The sequence below is a fragment of the Polyodon spathula genome, chromosome 6 (genome assembly GCF_017654505.1).
Source record: "Polyodon spathula isolate WHYD16114869_AA chromosome 6, ASM1765450v1, whole genome shotgun sequence".
NCBI classification, from domain to species: domain Eukaryota; kingdom Metazoa; phylum Chordata; class Actinopteri; order Acipenseriformes; family Polyodontidae; genus Polyodon; species Polyodon spathula.
This window is the reverse complement of record NC_054539.1, coordinates 8,928,180-8,953,166: the sequence shown is the minus strand read 5'-3', so window position 1 is coordinate 8,953,166 and position 24,987 is coordinate 8,928,180. Positions and strand designations below refer to the sequence as shown.

General features: G+C 37.0%; 1 protein-coding gene across 6 annotated transcripts in view; it reads left to right on the top strand.

Moving 5' to 3' along the window:
* The window catches only part of LOC121316789 (CSC1-like protein 2), a 64,359-nt gene extending 39,717 nt beyond the window's left edge, over nt 1-24,642 (top strand). For 5 of the 6 annotated variants that reach the window (XM_041251988.1, XM_041251991.1, XM_041251987.1 and 2 more), the window contains 17 exons: nt 125-176; nt 1,139-1,247; nt 1,625-1,695; nt 3,082-3,162; nt 4,258-4,381; nt 4,975-5,108; nt 6,245-6,382; nt 10,067-10,220; nt 10,529-10,635; nt 10,923-11,009; nt 11,170-11,235; nt 11,895-12,057; nt 13,743-13,848; nt 18,241-18,408; nt 18,749-18,864; nt 19,393-19,473; nt 20,757-24,642. In XM_041251988.1, coding sequence (XP_041107922.1) covers nt 125-176; nt 1,139-1,247; nt 1,625-1,695; nt 3,082-3,162; nt 4,258-4,381; nt 4,975-5,108; nt 6,245-6,382; nt 10,067-10,220; nt 10,529-10,635; nt 10,923-11,009; nt 11,170-11,235; nt 11,895-12,057; nt 13,743-13,848; nt 18,241-18,408; nt 18,749-18,864; nt 19,393-19,473; nt 20,757-20,918 — 1,919 coding nt within the window. In that variant the 3' untranslated portion in view covers nt 20,919-24,642. Of the gene's footprint in view, nt 1-124; nt 177-1,138; nt 1,248-1,624; nt 1,696-3,081; nt 3,163-4,257; nt 4,382-4,974; nt 5,109-6,244; nt 6,383-10,066; nt 10,221-10,528; nt 10,636-10,922; nt 11,010-11,169; nt 11,236-11,894; nt 12,058-13,742; nt 13,849-17,116; nt 17,393-18,240; nt 18,409-18,748; nt 18,865-19,392; nt 19,474-20,756 lie in introns of those variants that run through there. The other variant, XM_041251992.1, reaches the window with a different exon arrangement.
* Nucleotides 24,643-24,987: the final 345 nt, after the last annotated feature.

Below are 24,987 nucleotides of genomic sequence, written 5' to 3'. Positions count from 1 at the left end.
TTCTGAATAAATAACAGTGATCCAATTAATGACATGTAATTTTTTTTGTTTTTAAGCTCAATTGCATTCATTGTTTGACAATCTAAATTACTAAAGGATATCCTCTTTTTTTATCTTTCAACAGAAAATAATGCATATAGCTTTGGAAGAACAACTATAGCAAATTTAAATTCTGGGTAAGTTCAAATGTGTGTGTCTTTCTCTCTCTCTCTCTTCACCCCCCCTTTTTTTCTGATATTGTTTTATTTAGATTTATAGAAATGTTTAACTAGTTTGTGTGAACTCGAAGTTGCCCTGCCAAAACTTGAAAAAACATATATGTATGCATTATGAAATAGATATAAAATAGATACATAGATAGGCTATAGCGATGTCTGTTAGCCATTTTAAATCACAGGTATGTTTTTAACCAATGAAATGCTCTTGGAGGGAAGGAGGAAGTCTGCATATTTGTAATGTGATATTTTGTATCAACTGTAAGTCGCCCTGGAGAAGGGCGTCAGCTAAGAAATTATTAATAATAATAATAATAATAATAATATTATTATTATTATTATTATTATTATTATTATTATTAGAACAGTTTTAAATTTGGCAAGCTGTAGCATTGCAGCGCAAGTGTCAGCAACAGAGTTTTGTGGAGCAGTTTCAATTCGAAATATTGCATTAGTTCATTATCTCATGATGCTTTAACTTTTAACACCATAGTAGCCATGACCCTATCTATACTCTGTAAGGAGTTAGAAGCTATTTTTACATTTGACTGAAGCTTTTTAAAGAAATGTGTCAGGTGGCCATGTTGTTTTACCCACACCATTTTTGAAAAAGCCAATTGTATTGACACAGGGATGATGCTTGTCAACTCTGGAGATAATAAACTAAACCGTGTTCAACTGAAGCGGGTTAATGACATCCTCAATCAAAGAATTATTAAATATATAAGGTAAAGCATTGCACTGCATTGTAAATCATGGGAACAGGGAAGAAGAATCAGAATCGAGTAGAATCAGTTTGTTTTATGAAGGTTTTTTCTTTTTTGAATATAATTTTTTTTTTTTTTTTTTTTGTATGGGTTTTAAATAATTAAATACAATGATAAAAATAAACTCATATTTTCTTCTTCCCTTTGTACCAACAGGAATAACTTGCTGTGGTTGCACACTTCCTTTGCATTTCTTTACCTGTTACTGACAGTATACAGTATGAGGCGGCATACCTCCAGAATGCACTACAAGGAAGATGACTTGGTAAGATCACCTGTAGTGTCTTGACTTGGCATCCTAGCTCACACAAATATCATTATTGTGGGATTAACTCATACCATTGTTTTGTGTTAAGAGGTTTTGTGTTAAGTTAAAAACTATAGCACACCATTTGCTTACATTGCTTAAAAATACAAGAAAAAGCAAAACTGCAAGTAAATTATCAAGCCAGTGGATTTTTACAGTGGATATAAAATAGGTACATAAATAGGCTGTAGTGATGAATGTTAGCCATTTTAAATCACAGGTGTGTTTTTAACCAATGAAATGCACTTGGAGGGAAGGAGGAATTTTGCATATTTGTTAATTGAGAAAAGGAACAACTCTAGTGCTTAACATTGCCTCCCCCCCCTTTCCATTAGGTAAAACGTACTTTATTTATAAATGGAATTTCTAAATATGCTGAAGAGGAGAAAATAAAGTTACATTTTGAGTAAGTATTGCCTTTATGTAAGCACTCATTGTTCCTGCTATTGTATTACTGTTGTATTGTAATACTGTATTCTATGCAGTTGTAATGTCCCACATTGTAGTAGTAAACTAGTGTTTTGCCCACTACCATGAAGTATTATAGTATTTTTATTATGGGTTATCATTCTTTTCATAGAAATAAAACCGAAAATCATGTTATATATATATATATATATATATATATATATATATATATATATATATATATATATATATATATATATATTAGCATAAGTCAGGAACCAAGGGTAATTGCCTGTTTGTTTGTTTTTTGTTTAAGATAATTGCTGAAATTAATAGTTGACGCACTGTCGTAATCACTGGAGGAAAGTATTCATTTGATATTGTTCTGTTGTACTCGTATGAAACTCGGAGAGAAATGATCTGAAACAGAAAACTAAACAAGCAATTGCCAGACTTATGTTACACCGTGTGTGTGTGTGTGTGTGTGTGTGTGTGTGTGTGTGTGTGTTGTTGTTGTTGTTGTTGTTGTTGTTTTTGTTCTTCTCTATATTTCAGAAGACCCAATCCAAAAAAAGGCAAAACTTGCAAGAAACATTCAAACAGCATTTTGGGTCGTGTCCTCATCAGTCTTTTACTTGTAAAAAGATAAACAGCTTTGTACTGCATTAACGCTCCCTTAAATTGTTACATATTCCCTAATGGTGCAGGCCGGGCAGCCTGGCAGTGAATTAATTTGAGCAATGTGAGTTAAAGAACGTTAACAGCCCGCTCGTGCTGTCAGCAGCAGAGTTATTAGATCATCCTCAATTGTGGGATGAGTATGATCTCCAGCTAGAAGCCTCAGTACCTTGTACCCAGCTCTGTCTTAAGCTCATTTTTACCTTTAATCCATCCAGTTTAAATATAGGAATCTGTCTCTGAAATGCCACTGCCAGTAGCTGCCACTACTGTTAATTAGGTGTTTGAGGGATATTGTGAAGTTACTACATGAAGTTACAGTACAGATTGATCTATTAGTAGATTAATTACACATGCATTCATTTAAGTGCATTGCAAGTACTAGGTGTATACATTAACCTCTTTACAGTTGGTTTCTGGTTAGCCCTTTAAGATGTGGGCTAACATCTTTCAGAGTGGAATTCCAGTGTGTGCGTGATTTATTTGTATTTTTTAATACTGGGTCATCATTCACCAAAATCCCTTTTTTTTTATCTAGTTATCTTTTATCGTTTAGGAGTGACTATTCCGCATTCTTCTCTTTTCTGTAAAGTAATTAATTTAGTTCAATTTCATGCACGTTTTGATTTTCTATTAAAGGGCATTTTGGGTTTTTTTTTTTTGCACTGTCGGTACAACATGTGTTTGTTGTTTTTGTATTTTCCAGGCATGCGTATGAGAACTGCAAAGTGCTGGAGGCACGCCTCTGTTACAATGTGGCCAAACTCATGTCCCTTGATGGAGATAGGTAAAACTGGTCGGAAAATATTCTCCTTCAATCCCTAAAAATGCATTCTTTCTACGCAGTACACTGTGCTCAACATTGTATCTTCCCTGTACAGTATTGTGTGGATATTTAATATACTGTATTATACAGTGACGAGGATTGTCCTCTTATTTGAATTGCAATATGACAATCCAGGGTGTGTCATTGTGAGGCACGATTCAAACCTCGCACAACACATCTCAGGTAGGTCCGATATCCCACAATGACTCGCATTCTGTCTTGTCATATTGCTTAAATATAATAAAATTTATATTGGTTTATTTATATTATGTGATTATTACATGTTAAACTAATGATTCATAATCCTGTTGCAGTGATTATCATTTTAAATATGAATTTTTAAAACGCGTCAAGGTGTCAGTTTACGATTTTGTTTTTCACCGTTGGTGTAACCAAGCTCCATTTATGAATGAACAGATATAAAAAAAAAAAAAATGAAATAACTCGTAATACTAGGCTTTTAGTGGAAGAATGGTTAAAGTTGGCCTGCACTTGTTGAAAATAAGAGGATTGGTATACTTCTGTTGCCCTTGGAAAATGCGCACCAACGATCACTGAAGAGCAGATTGAAAGTATTGAGAAAAGGCTGACGAGTGGTGCAGTTGACTGCCAAGGCAGAAGTGATAAGAATGCTCTCATTGTGATTGCTGTGCTAGGCTTGAGCTTCTTATTGCTGAGGCTCACTCCGCTGAACCTGGCAACAGAGTCAGATGCAGTCAGCGTCTAGCTTTAACCATCAGTCAGTAAAAGTGGGGGTATCTCATACCACAATCCCCTGGTGTAATGAAGTACAGATTAGACAAAAGCCTTGTGAATGATTTCAGCCATTTATAAAAGAAGAGTAGATTAAATTTGTCGACTGTATGTGGTTAACTTGTCAGTTCTCAAGATCTATGTTACATAAACCACAATTAGGCGGGAAGTGAATTAGATTAGAGTGGGACAGCATTTAAACATAATCCTATAAAAAAAGAAAAAGAAAAAAAGATCAAACTGTTTTTATAGTAAGACGTTGGTTGTCTTGGGAACGCTGAGTTGCTGACTGTGTGTTTTCAGGAAAAAGGCAGAGCGTGGCAGAAAGTTCTATGCTGACTTGTGTGAAAGAGAACACATCAACACCATGATCAACCCCAAACCGTGTGGACATCTGTGCTGCTGCATCGTTAAGGGCTGTGAGAAGGTAAAGAGAGGGAGAGGGGCTCTGTCTTGACTGCCTGCGCTCTACTAGATCAGGGGTCCTCCAGCATTTTGGTTGGGTGATTTAACTGTTACCCCCAGTTTTTGGTTTTTCTTTAGATTTTTTGATATGGCACTGCAAGATTGTGTTTTGCATTGGCCGTTTCATACATAGTACCACGCAGCGGGAAAGATTGAGTGTGTTCACACCGGGTGTATCTGGGAATAGTTTGTAAGTGTGTGAAGCAGTCGGGATGTATTTTATAAGTGGTAAAACTATAAACTTAATATTGTTAGAAAGAACAAGATATGCAGCTTTCTTGAGCTGTGTGACCATTAAGATTTTGTAACTTTATATCTTTTGTTTCTTTACGTTCAGAATACTTTTAATTTCACAGTTGCTTTGACTAGTTTGTTTTTTGTTTTTATCGGTAGAGGAGGGTTAATGAGGAACAAATGATTAGAGGAGATTAGAGTAAATAAACTTATACATTTTGTTGTCTGAAATATTATAAAATGTCATAAAACGTGAAAAAATAAATAGACTTGTCCTCTTCCCACTTGGTCAACTCCTGCCTTGGCTCCCTGTCTGTGTAGGAGGAGGCTGTCTGTTACTATACAAACCTGGAGGCCAAGCTGAAGAAGGACTACCTGAAGGAGAAGGAGAAGGTGTGCGAGAAGCCTCTGGGGATGGCCTTTGTCACTTTCCAAAATGAGTCAATGACTGCAATGTAAGGGAACATCTGCTAATTAAACTGGTCCAGGGGGTTAGCTGATACAATTCCACTGAGAATCCTCACATTATAACAAAAAGATGTGTTATATGTCACATGACCCCCCTTTCTATATTCTGTTTTGCTTCCTCAGCGATAGGAAACTAAATATGTCATTGGTAACCTTCTGCGGCAAGTGGTATCATAATCATTGGATAACAATATATACTAAGATTTATATACAGATTTCAAGTAGGTAAGAACTTTCTGTTCTAGCTAAAACGGCATCTGGGAAATGTGTGTCTCTCTCTTTCTCTCTATATAGATAGATAGATAAAACATTATGTTAGTGTAACACAATTGTGGGACATTGCAGCTCTAAATAGGTATAATTGGGTGCTCTTATCTAGCATACATCATCATTACTTAGTGGACTATTTAACAGATATGCTATCTGCTTCAATGTAAAGGACATCGTGAATGTGGGACAGATGCAGTAGGTAGGTGTAAACTTTTAAAACTGAAGTAGCATTATGTGTCATGAAGGTCCAGCCCTCTCTATATTATGCAGGGTTTTTTATCTCTGCATGCTGTAAACCACTGGTTGCGCTTAGTTTAAAATCTTAGCCAGACATCAAAATTGAACTGGTGTGAGGGTCATATCTGTAGATGATGTCTACATTGCCACTTTGTAAAGTGAGGTTAGGTTTGCGAATCCTAAATGGAAATCTATGCTGGTATATGTAACAAACTTTTTAACGTTCTTTTGAGCGGTTGGAGCCAGTGAACAGCTTTTGTAGATTACCAGTGAAAGACAAAATGTACAGAGAGGAAACTTCATTCTTAGAAGCCTTTAGAGAACATTTAGTTTAGCCTTTGTGATGACGCTGCTGAAAATGGGAGAATTCAAAGAGTAAAACAGTTATAGTTGAATATACAGTCCTGAACTGTGCTCCAAGTGCCTGTGTTGATGTAAATGAATATAAATCAATATCACAGTACTGCTTTACATTGTAACATTTTATAAAAAGGTTTTTTAAAAAATCGACATTTTGAGCTTTTTTTCTTTTAAGCAACTTTTAGATGTGTTAAACGGAGTCTTTGCTAGCCGTGCCTGTGTTTAATAACTGTCCTTTTGTCTTTTGTATTGCCAGTATCCTGAAGGACTTTAATGCCTGCAAGTGTCAGGGCTTTAAATGCAGAGGAGAGCCTCAGTCCTCACCGTACAGTGAAAGCCTTCGTGTGCACGACTGGACAGTCATCTATGCCCCTGACCCTCAGAATGTGTACTGGTAAGATGAGCAGCAGCAATTCTTAGATTAAACGTATTATTTGTTATTTGATCTCACAGGTGCTCTGAGCCAACCGAGTTCCAAGTTCCCTAAATACCAGAAATAAATAAATAAATAAATAAATAAATAAATAAATAAAACAAAACCACATGCATAATAGTAAGAAGATTCCCTGCAACAAGCATTTACCTGTCATTTTCTGTGTTGTTACAATCTGAGAAGTCTCCTACTGTGTTCTCAATCATAGTCTTGATGTTTGTTGTATTTGTTTTGATTAGTGCTACTGTTGGGGAGGGGGGATCTGTTTCATGAATTTGATAAGAAAAAGGAAATAAGATCAGGTTGAAGTTGTGCTTTGCTGAGAATCACCCAACACTACATGGGACGATGCCAAAGTCTTTGGCAGAAGCTTGAGGCAAGGTACTGTGTTAGGATGACATTAGTGTCAGCTGAGTGTTTCCTTTGCTTTTAAATTTAAACAACTTTGTCTTTTCTGTCGTTTAACAGGGGTAACGTTGCATGCTGTATTGCATTTTTCATGAGATACTGTTTTTTTTTTTTGTATGTCTGTGTAAACGGGCAATGGGATACGCTTGTTCAGTTTTAGTCTTGTAATAGCAAATAGATTGTTTCTATCTTGCTGTTATTACTGGTGTCTTGTTTTTGTCACGTTTGTGGAGATTTATTAGAAAGTACACCCACATACTGTATTTACGGCCAGCAATTACGCCTACTTATTTACCTTGAAGGTTTTGTACTGCATTTGTGTTAGTTTCAGTTGGAAAAATAATATGAGGTACCTGGGAAGCAAGTAGTCTGTAAAATTTGATATTTGTATATTGAACCATGTTAGGTTTCTTATCAATATATCTATTAGGTTATCTATCTATCTATATCTATATCTATATCTATATCTATATCTATCTATCTATCTGTATATATATACTTTATCAATTTGTTCTATTTTCCAATTTGTTTAGTTACCAATTAAAAAGACTAATCTAGTACCCTAAAGAGGACATCATCTTTCAGGCTGACCGATTCAGAACCTGTTTTAGCATTCACTAGAGGAAAGTCGCATTTCTTCCACAATTCATTACTTGCAGCAACCAATGTATTTTATCGCTTCATTTTCCCCACTCATTTAACAACATAGTGATTCATTTGTTACTTTGCTGCTTGCCGTAATTGCTTTCTGATAGATCCATATAGTCAGCAGTTGCTGGGTTACTGGGCCCTGATCATAAAACCTTTAAGGAATGTTTTGTTAAGAACGATTTTATTAGTTTCTAGTGTTAATCAAGCTTGCAATTTATGAAACAAACGCAATAATTCTGTAAATCATACCTGTTGTGCACTTCATGCACTACTGTCACCAGATGTGCAGTTTTGAAAGACACACATGTATTCTCATGATCATTAAAAAAAAAAAAAAAAAATTATATAACGTAATTTGCTCCAACCCCTTTCAAGAGATCAATAAAGCTTAGGGAACTGAGCACAGCTATTTATCATTAACATTGGAATGACCGTGTTTATAGGCATACCTAGAACAAACACGACAGGTCAATTTGACTGGTGTATTAAAAACAACATAAATATTATAATCAAAGGATAAACAATTGAATATAAGTCATATATTTATTCAGGAACGTCATATAAAGCATCAGCGTAACCGAAACATTCTAAATAAATGGACATTTGAACGGAAATGTGTTTATCTACAGACATATTACATAAAGCGCAACCTCAAAAAATGGTAAAAAAATGTAATAAATAAATACTTGAAAATAAATGTGTGTGTATATACAGGTATATTGGGTACATACAAAACTACAACTTACAAAGTCTAAGTGCGCGCACAGATCGCACAGATCCTGCGCTTTTCAAAAGATGCAGTGCACTTACCGCACATTTGGCACAGCTATCAACAGTAACCCAGGCTTCTGGCACCAAATGCCTCTGTACTCCATGGGCATATACTAGTATAATGAAAGCGTCTGATTCCTCCAAGGGCTTTGACCAGGGATCACCTTGGTGGCACTACTGCTTCAGAAACAGATTCTTCATTGTCCCTCTGCTGAATCCAAATTGTTGTTTGGTAAAATTTGCAGTACCCAGCTACGCGATTCTTTCTTTGTCAGGGTAGTTAGTTCATATGTTTAGGATAAGTCAGGAAAGCTCAGCTCCGGATCTTAAACACACACACCGCAATTTAAATTGACATTCCAAAAACGGTCACAATGATCGCCTGGTCATTCCGGTGTTAAATGTAATTAACACATTATGTACTGTTCCTTCATTGTGAAGCCTGTCTTAAATATGGTAACAATCTCCATCCTGTTAATATATATCTTATTTTTTCTTATCGGTGCAGTAATCATTTTTAGCAAAGGAATGCTTTGCTACTATACATAGATTTTCCAACTTGGATTTAAAAATCTCTCAAGAAGACCTTCAAATAGCATTGCGCAAATATTTGTAATATTATTATTTAGTAAACTGTGTTTAATATGTAATACGTAAGATTACTTGTGATGTTTGCCCTAAGCACTTAAATAGTCTATTCTCCACTGCATACGCTCTCTGTCACCATAGTAATACTTGTTATTCAAAAGAACTGCTATTATCTGTTGTTGTATTGAAGTCTCATGAACATGTTTGTGTATTTATTGGAGGACAAGCTACCCCTTTTCCTTACTGCTTATATAATTAGATCTTCAGCATTTCCTGCACTGACACTGAATTGGTAACAGAATACTCCCTTCTGTTAAGGGAGCGCTGGTCCCTCTCTTATTGTGCAAATACAATAAACATATTGCTGTAGTCTGGTATCTTTGCTGTAGGACACATGGTCTTATTACAGCTTGACCACTGAACTGAGTTTGAACTGCAGCACAAAAAGTGGAGATTGTGTACAATCTTGCAAAGCCCATGTTTGGCTGAGTATCAATGGGGTTTACATTCAAACGGAGTGCAATACGATTTATTGTGCTTTGCTTTAGCAACTCAAGCTTTTTTTTTACCTTTTTTAGGTTGGTCAGGGCACCACGTTGTCAGCCTGCTATCAATTTGGCAATTAACTTGACCCTTCTACTACACCGTTTATATATATATATATAGATACGTATCTCTGTATGAATAAATGAAGGTCCTAAGTGCTGTGGCAAATATATTTTGTTCTCAATTTGTGTTGCAGTGAATAATTTATTGTCCTGCCTGGTGTTTTTTTTTTTTAATATTGTATTTTATAACAATTGTTGGTCTTTGTTTATTGAGTTTGGGTTGGATAGGTCCCTGGTGGCACAGGGAAGTGGGTTTAATTGTCTCTGATATGAATCAATAGTTGCCACACGTCAATATGATATCTTTCTGCCACTTTTTAGCAGCAAAACCACTTAGATTTTTTTTATTTTTTAATACGTTAAGTAAATCGCCCTGGTATTGATTTCCTTCCAGAGTTTTGAGCGGTGGATGTTTTCAGGTCGTTTGGAGTCTGGGGTGGTAGCGCATTCAGAAGCTATGCACCACGGCTGAGGAATTATTTTCACAAGGCATTTGTTGCTCTGCAGTCATTTAAGTAGCATTGAAGCCCCCTAATAATAAATTGTAACTGTTTAAAGATGCATGGTATTTGACCATGCATTTTTAATATGACTGAATGCCTTTCTTCTGTTTTGACAGGGAGAATTTGTCACTCGGAGGGCTGTCTTGGTGGGTGCGCTGCTTGGTCATCAACTGTGTTCTCTTCCTTCTACTGTTCTTCCTCACCACTCCTGCCATCATCATCACCACTATGGACAAGTTTAATGTCACCAAGCCTGTTGAGTATTTAAATGTAAGTAACTGCGTGCAGTCCTGTGCTAATATAGTATACTGTACTGCATTTTCCTGTACAAGCTGTACATACCCTCCAAGGATGAAAGAATACACAGTGTAAAGAGTTATAGGAGAAAGGCTGCAAAGGCTTGAGTTCTATAATAATGCGTTGGTATCTCGTTTCAGACACATTTTAAAAGGTGCAGGTGCCTACATTCAGTTAGAACATATAAAGGACAAGGATATGAATAGCTTGGATGGACACCAAATATGATAATACTGTGTGAAATAGACTGTGCATGATTTTTCTTTCCCTTCTCTCCACAGAACCCAATTATCACCCAGTTTTTCCCCACACTCCTGCTGTGGTCATTCTCGGCTCTGCTTCCAACTATTGTTTACTACTCTGCCTTCTTTGAAGCCCATTGGACAAGGTATATACTGTAAAAGAAATGGTTGTCTTTTACTGTAGTAAAGGTAGTGATTGTCACCAAGATTATGGGACAAGTAATAATGTTGCTAATGTTAATAAAATCTAAGAACATTGATTTCACGTATTTATATTTTTGATGATCCTGAAACCTTTTATTTTCCGGTTGCACCTTAAAAACAATGTTACGTTTTTGAAATACTTTATTCCTGTTCTGTTTTATTTATTTTTTATTGCAGTGTTCAGTTCTGACAGGGGTGTGCATATCAATTCTCTACTTACTCTTTCTAGATCTGGAGAGAACAGAACAACCATGCATAAATGTTACACCTTCCTCATATTTATGGTCTTGCTACTGCCTTCTTTGGGACTCAGCAGGTATGGTTCACAGCTAGCTTCCTGTATAGAGAGATTAATTGCATCTATTAAATAACTTTATTGCATGAGTGCAACTGTATTGTATTATTTTGGGGTTTTTTTGATCCTAGTTTGCAGAAAACTTTGAAAGATGTGTTTATTTATTTATGTTTAATTACAGTTTGGAGCTTTTCTTCCGCTGGCTGTTTGACAAGAAATTCTTAGCAGATGCTGCAGTCAGGTTTGAGTAAGTGTCCTCATTCTGTTAAATGGGGATTGTAATTTTTTTCTTAGTTGCACAAGTACTACAGTCACCAGCAGTTCACTGATGTCTCAAGCAAAATCCTTGAGTAGCAATGCAGTGATTCAGCACTTTAATAATACTTTCGTATCTTATGTTATGATAACAAATCTGGAATAAGTTGTGGTGTATGTGTCTGTGCCAGTGATATATCTAGTGTAATTTTATGTGTAAAGGAACAGATAGTATATAATGAATTAGAAAGTAAGCAATACATTACACAGTAATAAATTCATGTTGCAGAAAGCCATGTTTTCTGCCTCAGAAGACACTGGAGATTGATAATAAACAACAGCAAATTGAAATGTATACTGTTTGTTTTAGTCTAGGTATACCCTCAAGTATTAACCAAACAAATAAACAGACCCCAAACTACTCCACCCCAAAGTCAGCATATGCTTTCTTATCTTTTCTTTCCCGCAAATATATTTGAGAGTAGTTTAATTTTTCAGTCTGAAAACATCACATTCACCCTTGTGTGAATATCATTACCCAGTGTGCTCACAATTTCCTTTTACAATATTCCCCCACCCCCACAAACCAATGTTGGTACAGACTGTCACATGGTTCCTTGCACTGTGTCATCAATTGTGTTCTCCCTGTAGGTGCGTCTTTCTTCCTGACAACGGAGCTTTCTTTGTGAACTATGTCATTGCCTCTGCTTTCATTGGTTGCGCTATGGAGCTGCTGCGAATCCCTGGACTGCTGCTGTACATGATCCGTCTGTGCCTGGCCAAATCAGCAGCTGAGCGACGCATTGTAAAAAGAGTAGGTATTGTGTGTGTGTGTGTGGCAATGGGTGGTGATAGTACATCAGAACCCATGCTTTATATTGAACATAATGGTGAGGATATGAAGTACACACAATTGCAGATTGTTCTAACTAAGCGTTCCCCAAGAGCTCTGTAAACACCCACTCAGTCTAATATTAGATCGTTTGCAAGTGCACATTGGCGTGTTTTGGCAAACACCCTTCTAGCTTTTTAGTTCTTTTTGGCTTGCCTTTTAGCCGGAGGAAAAGTGAATTCACTCATTTAAATAAATATTGCTCCAAATTCACTCATTTTAATGTCATGATCTTGTTCGTCCTATCCCTTCAGCTAAAACCCCAAAGCACTTTCCAGAGCACTGTAGTGCTAATTTAATAACAAAAAACTGTCGAACCTGTTTGTAAGCATGCTCAAGGCACCATTATAAGGTGGTCTTTTTGACATTTTTGTACAGGTGATTTACATTTGGGGATAGACTAAATGTACTATAAAGTACTGTAGTATGAGGGAAACTCTTCAGTGCAAATATACTTTTGTTATGCAAATGGATCCCTGACATGTACTCTGCAGTAAAAAGAGATGCATCTCCCTGTTGCAAGACAATTTCAGTCAGATCTGAGAGAGAGCCCCATTCCCATGGCTGCACAAATTATACAGCTATGGACATTTTTGCATCACCTAGAAGTTTATGATTGAGACACACACACATATATATATATATATGTGGGTGTGTGTGTGTGTGAACATAATTTTTATATTTTATTTAACATAATGTAATCAAAGAAACTGCAAAATGATATAGCAAGTGTCTACCAGAAGCCATACTAGTAGTACAGGATTTCATGTTCGATTTCAAAATGTCAAAAGTAGTATGTAATTCAGTATGTTAATGTAGCATTATTCAGCAGGTTTCATGTGACTTTATGAAGCAAACAAGCGGCTGTTAATTCTATAGGGTAATGCTAAACTTTTGGACAGAGCTGTATACTGTTGTGCAAATCTATATAGATCATTCCGGATGGTAGATTTCCACCCCCAACTTCCCTGAAGGAAATGGAGAAGAGGGGAGGAATAATAGACACATATCCCTCTAAAACTATTTAAGAGGTTTGCAGACTCATCACACAAAGTCAGCACTTGGGTACATTGAGAGGGTTTATGGCAGATGCACTGGCACTGGAACACTTTCCTGATTTGTAGATAGGCATGTAGTTTTAACAAAATACACAAACTAGTTTTATATAATACAAAGTGTACTGACCTGCTCAGGGGTGTAGCAGTGCAACTACATTAATCTGATACGCTAGGCATTTCACAATTTGAGATTTATAGTAAAACAAGCATGAGATACCAGATCATGACTTCTTCTTTCTTTCAAAATGTTTTGAAAGGGCAAGCTGTGCCTTTGTGACAAGGAGCTTTGTGTTGAATTTGAAAGCCCTTAATGCATGAAAAACTGGGGGAAAGGGCAGGGGAGCTGTGCATGGGCATGGCTTGTCTTTTTGAATAAGTAGGAGCAGAACAAGAGCTCAGCCTTCTAGGCAGAACATTGTTCTTTTCTTTTACAGGTACACATTCGACTGAAAAATAGATACCAGACACTGCATCCCTTTTTCATCTGCCCATAAAGTAGTAGTTTGCTTTCAGTGTAACCTGATTCCATTCTCTATTTTGTATCTCTAGCGGCAAGCATACGAGTTCCAGTTCGGGTCTGCTTATGCCTGGATGATGTGTGTTTTTACCGTTGTCATGACATACAGCATCACTTGCCCCATTATAGTCCCTTTCGGTAAGTACTGCTTCCTAATGAAACAAGCTGCAAACACTCTCCAGAGACCCTTCTGAATACACACACCTACTCATTCCCAGCAGGCAGGCATATAATACCATGTACATGAGGAGCATCATTATCCAAAGATCTTGTCCAATTGTGAATAAACTTGCTAGGGGCAACATTTTTAATTTACACAGAGATGGTCCATTGTATGCTCTTTTTAAAAAATAAATAAATAAATAAAAAGGCTGTTCTCAGTTTAGTTGATTTACTATAGATTTTGGCTAAAGTGTCAAGCTTTTCATTTTAAATCACTGATTTAGAGGTGAGAATTACTTTTAAAGGTTAGGGTATCCGTAACCTTTTTTAACCAATTTTGTGGCAAACGCTGCCTCCTACTGGGTCCAAGTGAAACTAAATTGCATTGTTGTGGAAGCTGGAGCAGTCGTTTCTGCCAGATAGGACACTGAGTCTCACATTGATCTGCTGTGTTGCATTAACGTGTAGTGCAGTTTACTAACAAGTTCATAATTTGGGACTGGTAATATTTGGGACCGTCCTGAGTTTTGCACACATTTGGTACTCATTGCTTAGTTACTAGATCTGTAGTTACACATTGATTCAAGTGCAACACAAAATGCAGGTAAATGGGATCACAGCAGTGTTGTAGCTTCCCGTTCAATCTGTGTGGCTTCTAAGTGCTCTTGTTAGGAAAGCAATAAACTAGTTTCTCAAAGCAAGTATCTTTATCTTCTTTTCAGTACAGAACTACATAGTCTTGCTGAAATCGGTTCAGATAGTCCTTAGTCCTAACCTAATTTTCTTCTAGATATATAGGATTTAGCCGACTGCTATTACCCACAAGTGCTTGGTGAAAATAACATTAAAGTGTATCTGTCATGTTGTTGGGTTTTTTTTTTTTTTTTTTTACTTAAAAATGAAATCATCAGTATTAATTTGTTATAAAAATGCAAAAATAAAGTGTTAAAAAATTGTTTTGTGCCCGTATTTTATAAACGCGGATCCTAAGCCACACCCACTGAAAAACGCTCCATTTGTGCCACCTCACCTGTGACGTAGTGGGAGGGCGGAACACGCCCCACGCTGCACTGACAGACACACACTGAAAGACAGGGTCTGCGAAGGTAAAGTAGAAGGTAAAGTCCTGCATATAGCGCCTTTTCCCCGTGGAAGGTTCAGTTTTGGAATGTTTTTGGGGGGTAAGTGGCAGGACACGTCATTTGACCCGCCATAAAATGTAATTGCCTACCCCGGGTGTACATTTCTACGTCTCTTCCGGTCTAATCGCATTTTCCCCCATGCAGTGTTGCCCATTTAGCAATTTTAGTCGCTAGATCCAGTGACTTTTGGGTTTCCCTAGCAACAAAAACGTTGTCAAAGCGACTAGTGACAAATCCAGCGACTTTCACAGGCAACAACAGGGATTTTCAGAAAAAGAAGTCGACAAATTGTATCATCACAACATAAGTCACACGCAGCTCAATACGCCACGCTTCTCTCGTCCCGGGTAGTATGTTTGTGTCGTTCTTCACGTAGTGCAGGTTTCCACAGATCTGCACAGTTCTGGACAAAACGGCTCTGGACTTTGAGGGCTGCTGCGTGACGTCACCCGACTCCATCCGCAGATGGAACAAATCAAATGTGCAAAAACAAATCTGTGCAGATCCTCCACAGCCCAGCGCAGCTTTGTGAACCGAAGAGATCACGAGTGACTTGCTTATCGTAATGCAAATAACTACTGCAACTGCTGCCCCCTGTTAGCGGAAGCGAACGACATCAATTATTTAAACAAACACAAGTACTAAATGAGTGATGTATAATATTACAATAAAATCAATTACATCAGGCTAACTCTGTATATATTATCTGACAAATATAAATAGGACGTTTAAAAATGATCAGCGGTCATTAGTACATTTGATATAGTTTATATTGGTGTTTACTCTGGTTAAGTGATCCCAAGAGGAGTGATAAACTTTCTAGCGACATCCTGCTTTATGAACATGGCAACACTGTTTCCGTGAAGCGTGAACAGATGCCTCACACAATCAATAATATCGCTGTTGTTTTAAGACGGTTTTTTTTCACTATTTAAAAAACATAGTTTATCTTGTTATAAGTATTACTTATCTCATTTTTTATGGAAAACTTACATATGTACTTTAAGCAGTGCTGTGTACATACTATAACTGAGCGCGATACAGGGTCGCGATACGTGTGTTTTATTTTGAGAGATTAATTGTTTAATTAACACGCGAGTACATTGTGATGGGATTACATTTGAAGATATCCGGATGCGCGATTGCGCTGTTCTGTATGGCGACAATATTATGCCTGTGGAATTGTTATATTATTTGTCTTGATGTCATTTTAGCTGCTGTTTAGTCAAGGGTGCTTTGAAGAAGCGTACGTGTTTGTAGGTGTTTTGTGGATTCATTGCGGTTTGAGATTGTATTCGGGGCACTGCTGGTCGGGAGCGCGTGTGCTTGTATTAATTCATTGGGTTTATGGAAATGTGTGCTCGGGTGTAAGATTTTATAGCGAATTTATTTTATGTCGATTAGATCTTTTAATTTGTATTGTTTTTTAATGCATTATTTTAAGTAGTTCGCATTGTTGACTGCTTATTTGCAAGTCGCAAAGGAAAACACGACATACCAGATTTAGGTGTATTGCACGTCCACGATATGATGTAGGAACCACGCGTATACAGCATTACATTTTTTTAAATTATTTTAAAAGGCCGTTATGGAACTGAGGCACAAGACTTAGGCATTATCAGCTCTGATGGTCAGGTTGGGTGGCTATCAGCTGTACTTGGCAAATTACCAGGCAAAGTTGTTGGAGGAGCTTTGCTCCCCAGGTTGCAGCAGCTCAGACTTTATCCACTTGGAAGTGACCCTGATCACCAAGCACATGACGTCTGCAGCTCTTCACACTGGTGAAACAGCTGGGAGGGCTATGGCTTCCACTTTGGCAACAAAAAGACAAGTGTGGGTGTCTCAGACTAACTGCCCAAGACAGTGCGGGCGGATATAGTCGACTGTCCGATTACTGAAGGCCTCTTGTTTGGTTCAGACTAGAGTTGCGATTACTGCATGGAATATTATTTTTTATATTTTTTTTGGATTGTAGTTCCATTTTTTTTTTTTTAATTATTATTATTATTATTTTTTAACTGTCAGATCAAAATTGATCACAAGAATAATGTATCGACAGGTCTACGTGGTACCAATGCATAGTTGTAATCCTGTCTTAAAATTTGTGTAGCATTTATGATTTTGTTTAAAAAAAAAAAAAGTCCTTTGTACTCATTCCATTTTAGTTTTGGAGCGCACAGGAAAGGGCAAAGTCCATCTGTCAAATTAATTTAAAATCATCACGGAAGTGCTTGCAAACTGTTTGCCAAGAGAATCCCAAGTCTTTGAAGCAGGAGCAGTCTGGGATACACTGCAAACCTTCAAAAGGTCCTACGAGTTCAATATTGGATGACCAGTGGCTCTCCCTCTGAAATGTCTTATTTTGCACATGACTTTGAGTAAGTAAGATAAAATCAAAAGTAGATCCCAGGGTCGTAATTGGATTCAATCTGGTGGGGGGAGATGAGATGGCATCTTTGTGTTCTGTGAATCTCACAGTTTTGTTTTGATTGCATACAGTCCACAGCAAAGTGGTACACTTTTAGTAATTTTAGTTTACCCTTGCATAGCAGTGTACTTTTAGTCTTATCAATGAGACACGTCACACCCCTTCATTCCAGGTAACACACAATAAAGGTTCACAGGGAAACCTGGAATAGCTCTCGTACCGCTACATAATGAGTCTGGAATTATTCACAGTCCTGTTTTTTGAGTTTTTATTTCAAGTCAAATTTTATTTAAAAAGCACCTTTCATGTCAAGCCATCCCAAGGCACTTTTGACAAAAAGAAAAGAACATTCAGAAGTACATTTAGTACAATAAAAACAATATAAACAATAAAAACAGCAAGAGAAAACAACATTTTAAAATAAAAGCAACATATGAGGTACTCAAACTGAATAAATAGGAATAAAACTATATAAAAGATATTTTATAAAGATATGAAAGCCCTGTTATAAAAGATGGTTAATTAAAGTTGAAGGTTAATTAATTTTTTTAGAAATTGCTGATGTAGGTCTGTGTCTCACTGTGCATGATAGAACATTCCCTGTGACTGAATGCTCTACCACCTGTCCTTTGCTTTAAAATCCTTGGGGCAGATAGCAGCCCTGCATCTTGGGATCAGAGTGGCTGGCCAGGAGCATACGGGACTAAAAGAGCCTTCAAATAGGCCAGAGCCAAACCGTTTATGTATTTGCCATTTGAAACTGTACAAGTGCACTTATGGAAGGTTCTTGTTTTGCAGGATTGATGTATATGCTACTGAAACACCTGGTGGACAGATACAACATGTATTATGCGTACTTACCTGCCAAGCTGGACAAGAAAATCCACTCTGGAGCGGTTAACCAAGTGGTGGCAGCGCCAATCCTCTGCCTCTTCTGGCTGCTGTTTTTCTCTACTGTTCGGACAGGTGAGAGAGAGAGAGAGGACGCCCGTTTTTAAACTAGAATGCATCTCTCATTGTCTTTCCATTATGACCGGAAGACTGGTCTAGGAGCACAAGGAAATTATGCTCCAAAAGAAAGTGCTAATGCTAGTTCTGTCGAGTAAAAAAATATACATTCTTTTAAAACTACTTGCCAATTGCTCTTCAAAAAAAGCCTTTTTGAATTTAGAATCTGTGCTTTGCACATGTGTGCTTAGTGACTCCTCAGTTTAAAATAACAAGGTGTTTGGATTTTGTTACTAAAATGTGTCTTGTGACGTTCCATTATGTTAACTCCTAATCTTGCCACTTCTTTTTCCTCCAGGATTTCTGGCTTCAACATCCATGTTCACCTTTGTGGTGCTGATCATCACCATTGTCATCTGCCTTTCTCATGTCTGCTTTGGGCACTTCAAATACCTCAGTGCTCACAACTACAAGGTAAGCATATTGTATTTACTCACACCCGTAATAGGGAAGTGTAGGGTACAATTCAAAGCTCTCTCTTTAAAATGAATATATTCACCAGTAGAAGCAAAACTCCAGGGTTGAACATGTGCTGCAAATTGGTTACATACAAAGGTTTATCTTTGCATAATGAATAAGTCTTGTGGATCTGTGGGAATTTTGGATCCAGATAATTACTGCATTATTATTATTATTATTTTTTTTAATGAAACGTGAACTAAAAGTAAAAAGTACTGATTCATGATGCAGTAGAGAGAATTTGAACCTTGGTTACTGCATCCAGTTTTAACCTGGTGATGCGCTTCCTTGTTAACTGTCAGTTTTCTAAAATCCAAATGCATTGTTGCCGAATGATTACTTTTTGGTTTTAAGTAAATTGTTACAGAAACGCACAGTTGCACTAGTATGATATTCTGCACTCAGTCTTGTTCCCGGGTTACTATTGCTTCTCACACAAGACACTACAAACGTTTGGGGATTTCATTTCTTTTCCTTTACCAGATTGACACGCAGGAAGCCGAAGTGGACGGTGTTGAAAATGGACACCCTCCTCGTTCTTCTCAGTCCCCACCAAAGTCTGCGGTATGTGTGGTGTTTTTTTTGTTTTATTTGTACTTCACACTTGTAGATTTTTTTTTTTTTTTTCCCTTTTTGTTTTTCGGCTCCTGCTTTTTAAATCTGCTTCCTCTGCTGAAATATCAAGCAAGGGACATCGCTGCTGCACAGCTTCTGCAGCGCTGCAATGCAGAGGGATTATACCAGCCTTTCACATTTTACTAAATCCATTTATAATCAAATAGCTTTGTTTAAACTGCCAGTTCTCCGCATATCCCCGTATTAATAATAGTACAGTACAACGTTGCATGTCCAACCCCCTGTGGACTGGGGTATACGCGGATATGTGAAAGTTGGATTTGCGAACATCTACAGAAAAAGCATTTACACATCCATAAATAGGTTAGTGAACAAAAACAACACGCAAGTGGCTTTAAACACGGGGAAATGTTTTGCTTTAAAAGTAAGCAAACGTAAACAAGATTAATTAGGCTACAAATAGTCTTGCAATGCTGTTTGCTGTAAGGCATCTCCACGCAAAGCCTTTAAAAATAAATAATTAAATAAATACAAAACAAACAGTAAATGTACAGTAAATTATGGCTTCTTTCTTAACTCTGTTTGAATACTGCTTCGGCTATTTTAAACAAACAGCCAGTAAGCATTGCGTTTATGAAGCTCGCTTGGTTTAATTCAAATGCATTTAAAAGCTACAACACCACCTTGCTAATATCTGCAAGCATGCACTTCATCATGTAAACACATTGCACAAAAACATAGTTAAACACAAAGCTTTCTCAACTGGTGTATTGAAACGTCACTGCTACACGCAGCTGACTGACACACACACACACACACACACACACAGCCCGCCTCTCTTAAAGGGGAACGCACCAAAAGGCTGATTTGCTACAACACTTTCTTTCTGTTTCCATCATGGAAGCTGCATTTGCTGCCAATGTCATTGTTCTCGTAGCCTACTTTTTTAATATTTATTTATTTAGCGAGGCGTTTAATTGATCAGGGTGGTTATGTGACGGTCGGATATGTGATGTTCCACTGTAGTATTACTATTAGCAGTACAGTGTCTGCTGATGTGTGCTGCAATCTAGGATTTTGGAGGGTGTCGTCTTTCAGTATTTACAGAACTGACAAAGGTTAACTTCAGATTGTTTGTAGCTTTGAACTTTATCTGTTGTAGTAGTAATACGCTTTATGGAAATGGTTAGCAGGCTCATTTAATGCACTGTTTTCTTAGTCTGCTGTTCTGAAACCAGAAGTCCTCATCTGTGTTCTTCCTCTCCCTGCAGATGTACATCGCCCAGGTTCTGCAGGATCTCAGCTCGGACGAGGTGTCTCCAGCAGGCAGTGGTGACGAGGAGCTGATCAATCCGGACACCAGCCTCAACGAGGCAGACTTCCAGTCTGGAGAGGACAGTCTGATCGCCAACGAGGTTCTAGCAAACCAATAACTGGTAGACAAAACTAAGAACAGGAGGACCAAGGGCCGTACGGATTTATGTACAACACCAAACCAACAGCTCGTAATTAGATCCAGAGTCCAGGAATCTTACAAATACAGCCCTGTCTGTCTGCACTGATAACTGCCCGTCTCGCACACACACCAGTTCCAAGCTGCCGTGCAACAGCATAGCAGCCTGAAACAACTCCCTCTACAATTTCTGTTTCTGAAGAGATGGATGGAAGGAGCTGCAACAGGAATATTGGAGTCCTTTTTCTAAATAAATGCTTGTTGAGTAGGGAAAAAAAAAAAGAGGCGTTATAATCCTAGGAAGAAAAAAAAAATTGCGTTTCATAATTCTCTGACGAAATTTCCCAGCAGGTGATTGAGGTCTGCTGTATAATGCTATACATATATTAATGTTGTTTACAATACTTTTTAAATTTTTTTTTGTAGAGATAAGAATTTTGCTTTTATTTATTTAAATGCTAATTAATCACCTCTGTTCTCCTGTGGAAAGGAGGTTAAAAGTTTAAAGTAGGACTTGTAAGAGGTCTTTGCAACCTGGTATTGCGCCTGAAATTCTGCGAATCGGAACAATCGTGCTGCATGCTCTTGCATACGTACGTCCCAGGAGGATCGAATACGCTGCTTTGCGCTCCCTGTAGAAAGTGCTTTATGACGATGGTATAAAAATAGTAAAAGTTCTCCAGTGCTGTTTTTATACTATTACCAAAAATGTAAGTCTGAATACTGCTCTGCTTTAGTTGGAAATTATTTGATCAACTCTAGCAGTATTCTGGGCTTATATAAAAAGATAATTGTCTATACAGTACCTGGGCCAGCCATACTATTTTATTTTATTATTTTGGTTCAGAGAAACTAACACTGAAGCCAGTGATGGTGCAACAGCAGTGACTGGCTAAATGTGACTAGGCATTGTATTGCTGCTAGGACTAGACTGAACCATACTTTATACAGACAGTCTTAAAGTAGCACTTTAATTTACTAATCCAGACTATAAACCAACACAGGCTGCTTTCCTCCTAATCTAGATACACTACTAAAAAGAAAAGGTTCCACATACATGAACTGTGAATTAAGATTCACGAAGCACACTTTAGGGTGGCTACCCATCTCCCTTCTCTAGCTTCTTGACGAAATCTTCACTCGTAAAGCATGTGCACTAAAATGTGGCAAGGGGACCTATATGAAAAAAATACATATATAGACAATTTGAAATGGTGTGCAATGCTTATCTGTTGTGAAATAAATAAAAACAAGAAGCAAGAGTTCTTTGCGCATTGGTTTCAGATATATATTTTTTTTTAATCATAGTACTAGTACCACGTTATTTTGTTTGCACTTTATACTGTATAAGACAGCTTGGAGAGTTTCCTTCTCTTAATGGTCATTACAGGTTCAATAAATAAGCAATTTTATAATTGTGAGTGCACTGTACATATTACATCTGCAGAGGATAAAATGGGAATGATATATCTTTACGTCAATGAGTACGGATTAAGCCATTCGTGTCTTGAAATTCAGTTTTTTATAAGCTTCTGGTTGTGAATAATCGTGCAATCCTAAATTAAGCAAACAAAGCAAGTCTGAGACTAATTGTATACTTAATTATTTGAAATGCAAATCAATAAATTAAATGTATGATCCCTAATCCTTCGCTGATGGGTCTTTTTCTTCAGTTTGGAGTGTAAAAAAAAAAAAAAAAATGGTCTTCTTTTTTGTATGGCACATTGGTTCTCTATTTAAATTTTCAATAACTGATCACCTTGAGTCGGCTTCCAGTTTGTTGCTGTTTGTGATGCTAAATGTACTTCAGAAGGTGGTTATGACAGTCAGAGGCACAACTGCTTTTAGATTTGCCCAATATTAAGATCTCTTTTTTGCCCAAATTTACTAGATCTCTTATTCTTAATGGGCAACTACTACAGACCAAAATATGATTTGAAGTCTACAAGACCAGTGAATACAACATCAGGTTTTGAGGCATTTTGTTGTTGTGAAATGTTTTTTTTTTTTTTTTTTTTTTTGCATGGTTGCCAGTGAAAACTACTGAAAAAAGCAGGTGGGGATGAGTAGAAAAAAAATCTGGGTTTCTGGCAGGAGTCGTGTTATGAGGAGGTATGGGTTTGACCTTCAATATCTTCTCATTGCGTCTTCCTCCAATCTTACGTTTCCATATCTGCAGGGTATGAATAAGGCAGCATAGTGCTCTCTTTGGAATGGAGGCTAACCCTGAAAACATGATGATGATGATGATGATGTAAGCCATTTTGAAAGATTAGGTAGAGGTCACTGTTCACTAACTTGTTTAATTTTGCTGAAATTGAATGTGGAAATATAATCAGTGTTGTCTACAAGGTGCAGGCTAATAAAAACTAGTACCTTAAACTATGGGGCTGTATAAGGTGGAGGCCTCCTGTAGAAATAGTTTATACTGCTGCATTACTGGCAAAGCAGTGGCAAAACTGAAAACATCATATGGGGGATTTTACTAGTGGGTGGTATAATATGGAGGCTATTGTAAGTACCAAGGCTCAGGTAATAGACGCATGTTAATCTCCATGTGTGTTTTTTTTTCTTTTTTTTGTAAGTATGTAACATGCCCAATGTGTGTTTCATTCACACATGTGCCCATGTGGAATTCCCTTTCTTGTTTAATTTATAGCGAATATTGGCTGTAAACTAACTTTATATTGAGCTAGTTTTATGCCATTATAAAACTGTTAGTATGTCTCTTTCCAAACTGATTGAAAGCATTTGGTACTGCTTAAACCTTTGACTTGTGTTGAGTATTTCTTTTTGTATAGTGCTTGAATATTGTGGCTCTTTTATAGTAAACATACACCGTAGCATTAAAATTGCTGGATTACAACCAGTTAAGTCACTTACATCTGTAATTAGCTTGCACTAGAATGCAGGCTGTTGTCAACCAGGTAATACTGCTGTGAAATATGTTTCAATAAAGTTACATACTTTCACATGTTGTTCTTACTCCCCAAAAAAACAACTAAAAGGTACTGTTTTTTTTATCTATCTATCTTGAGGATTTGCTGTCTCCTGTGTTCTTAGAAGTATGCAACATTATCTCTTCTTTTTTCTCTCTGTTGAATCTCCAGAATCTCCAGCAGTAACCGGTATTTGTTCACATCACATTGTAACTAGCATCACATTCCTAGTAGTGCATAAAACAACCGGAAATAAAACTAGATATTTGTGATGTGATATTTATGGCCATCAATATACATTCATTTCAAAATTGATTACTTTCTGCTACTTGACAAATAATGTGTGTCTGGGTATCAAAAGGGTTTATGAGCCTGGTCCCAGGCTGTGCAAATGTGAAATCCTTCTTGTATATAGATAGCCTTCCTTAACCACACTATCACTGTAAAGTAAGGGTAGTGTGGTGTTAATAAGTACATATGTACAGCTTCATGTAATTGTTTGTAGGGGGGTTGAGTTAACATGTACAGAATATAGACACTAGTTCTTGTTTTTCTTTTATTTAAATTGTGTTATTTCGTTTTGCTTATTGGTAACTTGTTTTTGTCTGCAATACATTTTATAAAAGTTATATTCTGTATTTCACTTCATTTGCACAGTTTCTGTGGGCTATTTGTATTTTTTTCAGAAGGCTGTGTCTGTATGTTGATACATTTGTAAATGTTTTCTGATCCCTTGAACAACAATAAACTTGGTATTCATCCTTATAACCTGTTTGGGTTTTTTTTTTTTAAATTAACCCTTGGAATGTGTTATATATATATATAAAATGTATGTATATACTGATGCACAATGATGACACAACAGCATTGGGCACAGACAATGTTATTTAAATTTTTACATTTTAACTAGTGAGCAGATAGGTTTGTTGATTGTTTGAATAGTATTGTTCCTTGGGATAACAAAATACTGAGCTCAAGTCATGCGATTTCATAAAAACACCAGGTCTTCAGTGTTTGGTATTCGAGTTGCGTTAAAATTGCCAAAATGAGATGATTAAGAATCTGTATAAAATAGCCATTCAAAAAGACAAGATTTTAATTAACGAAAGA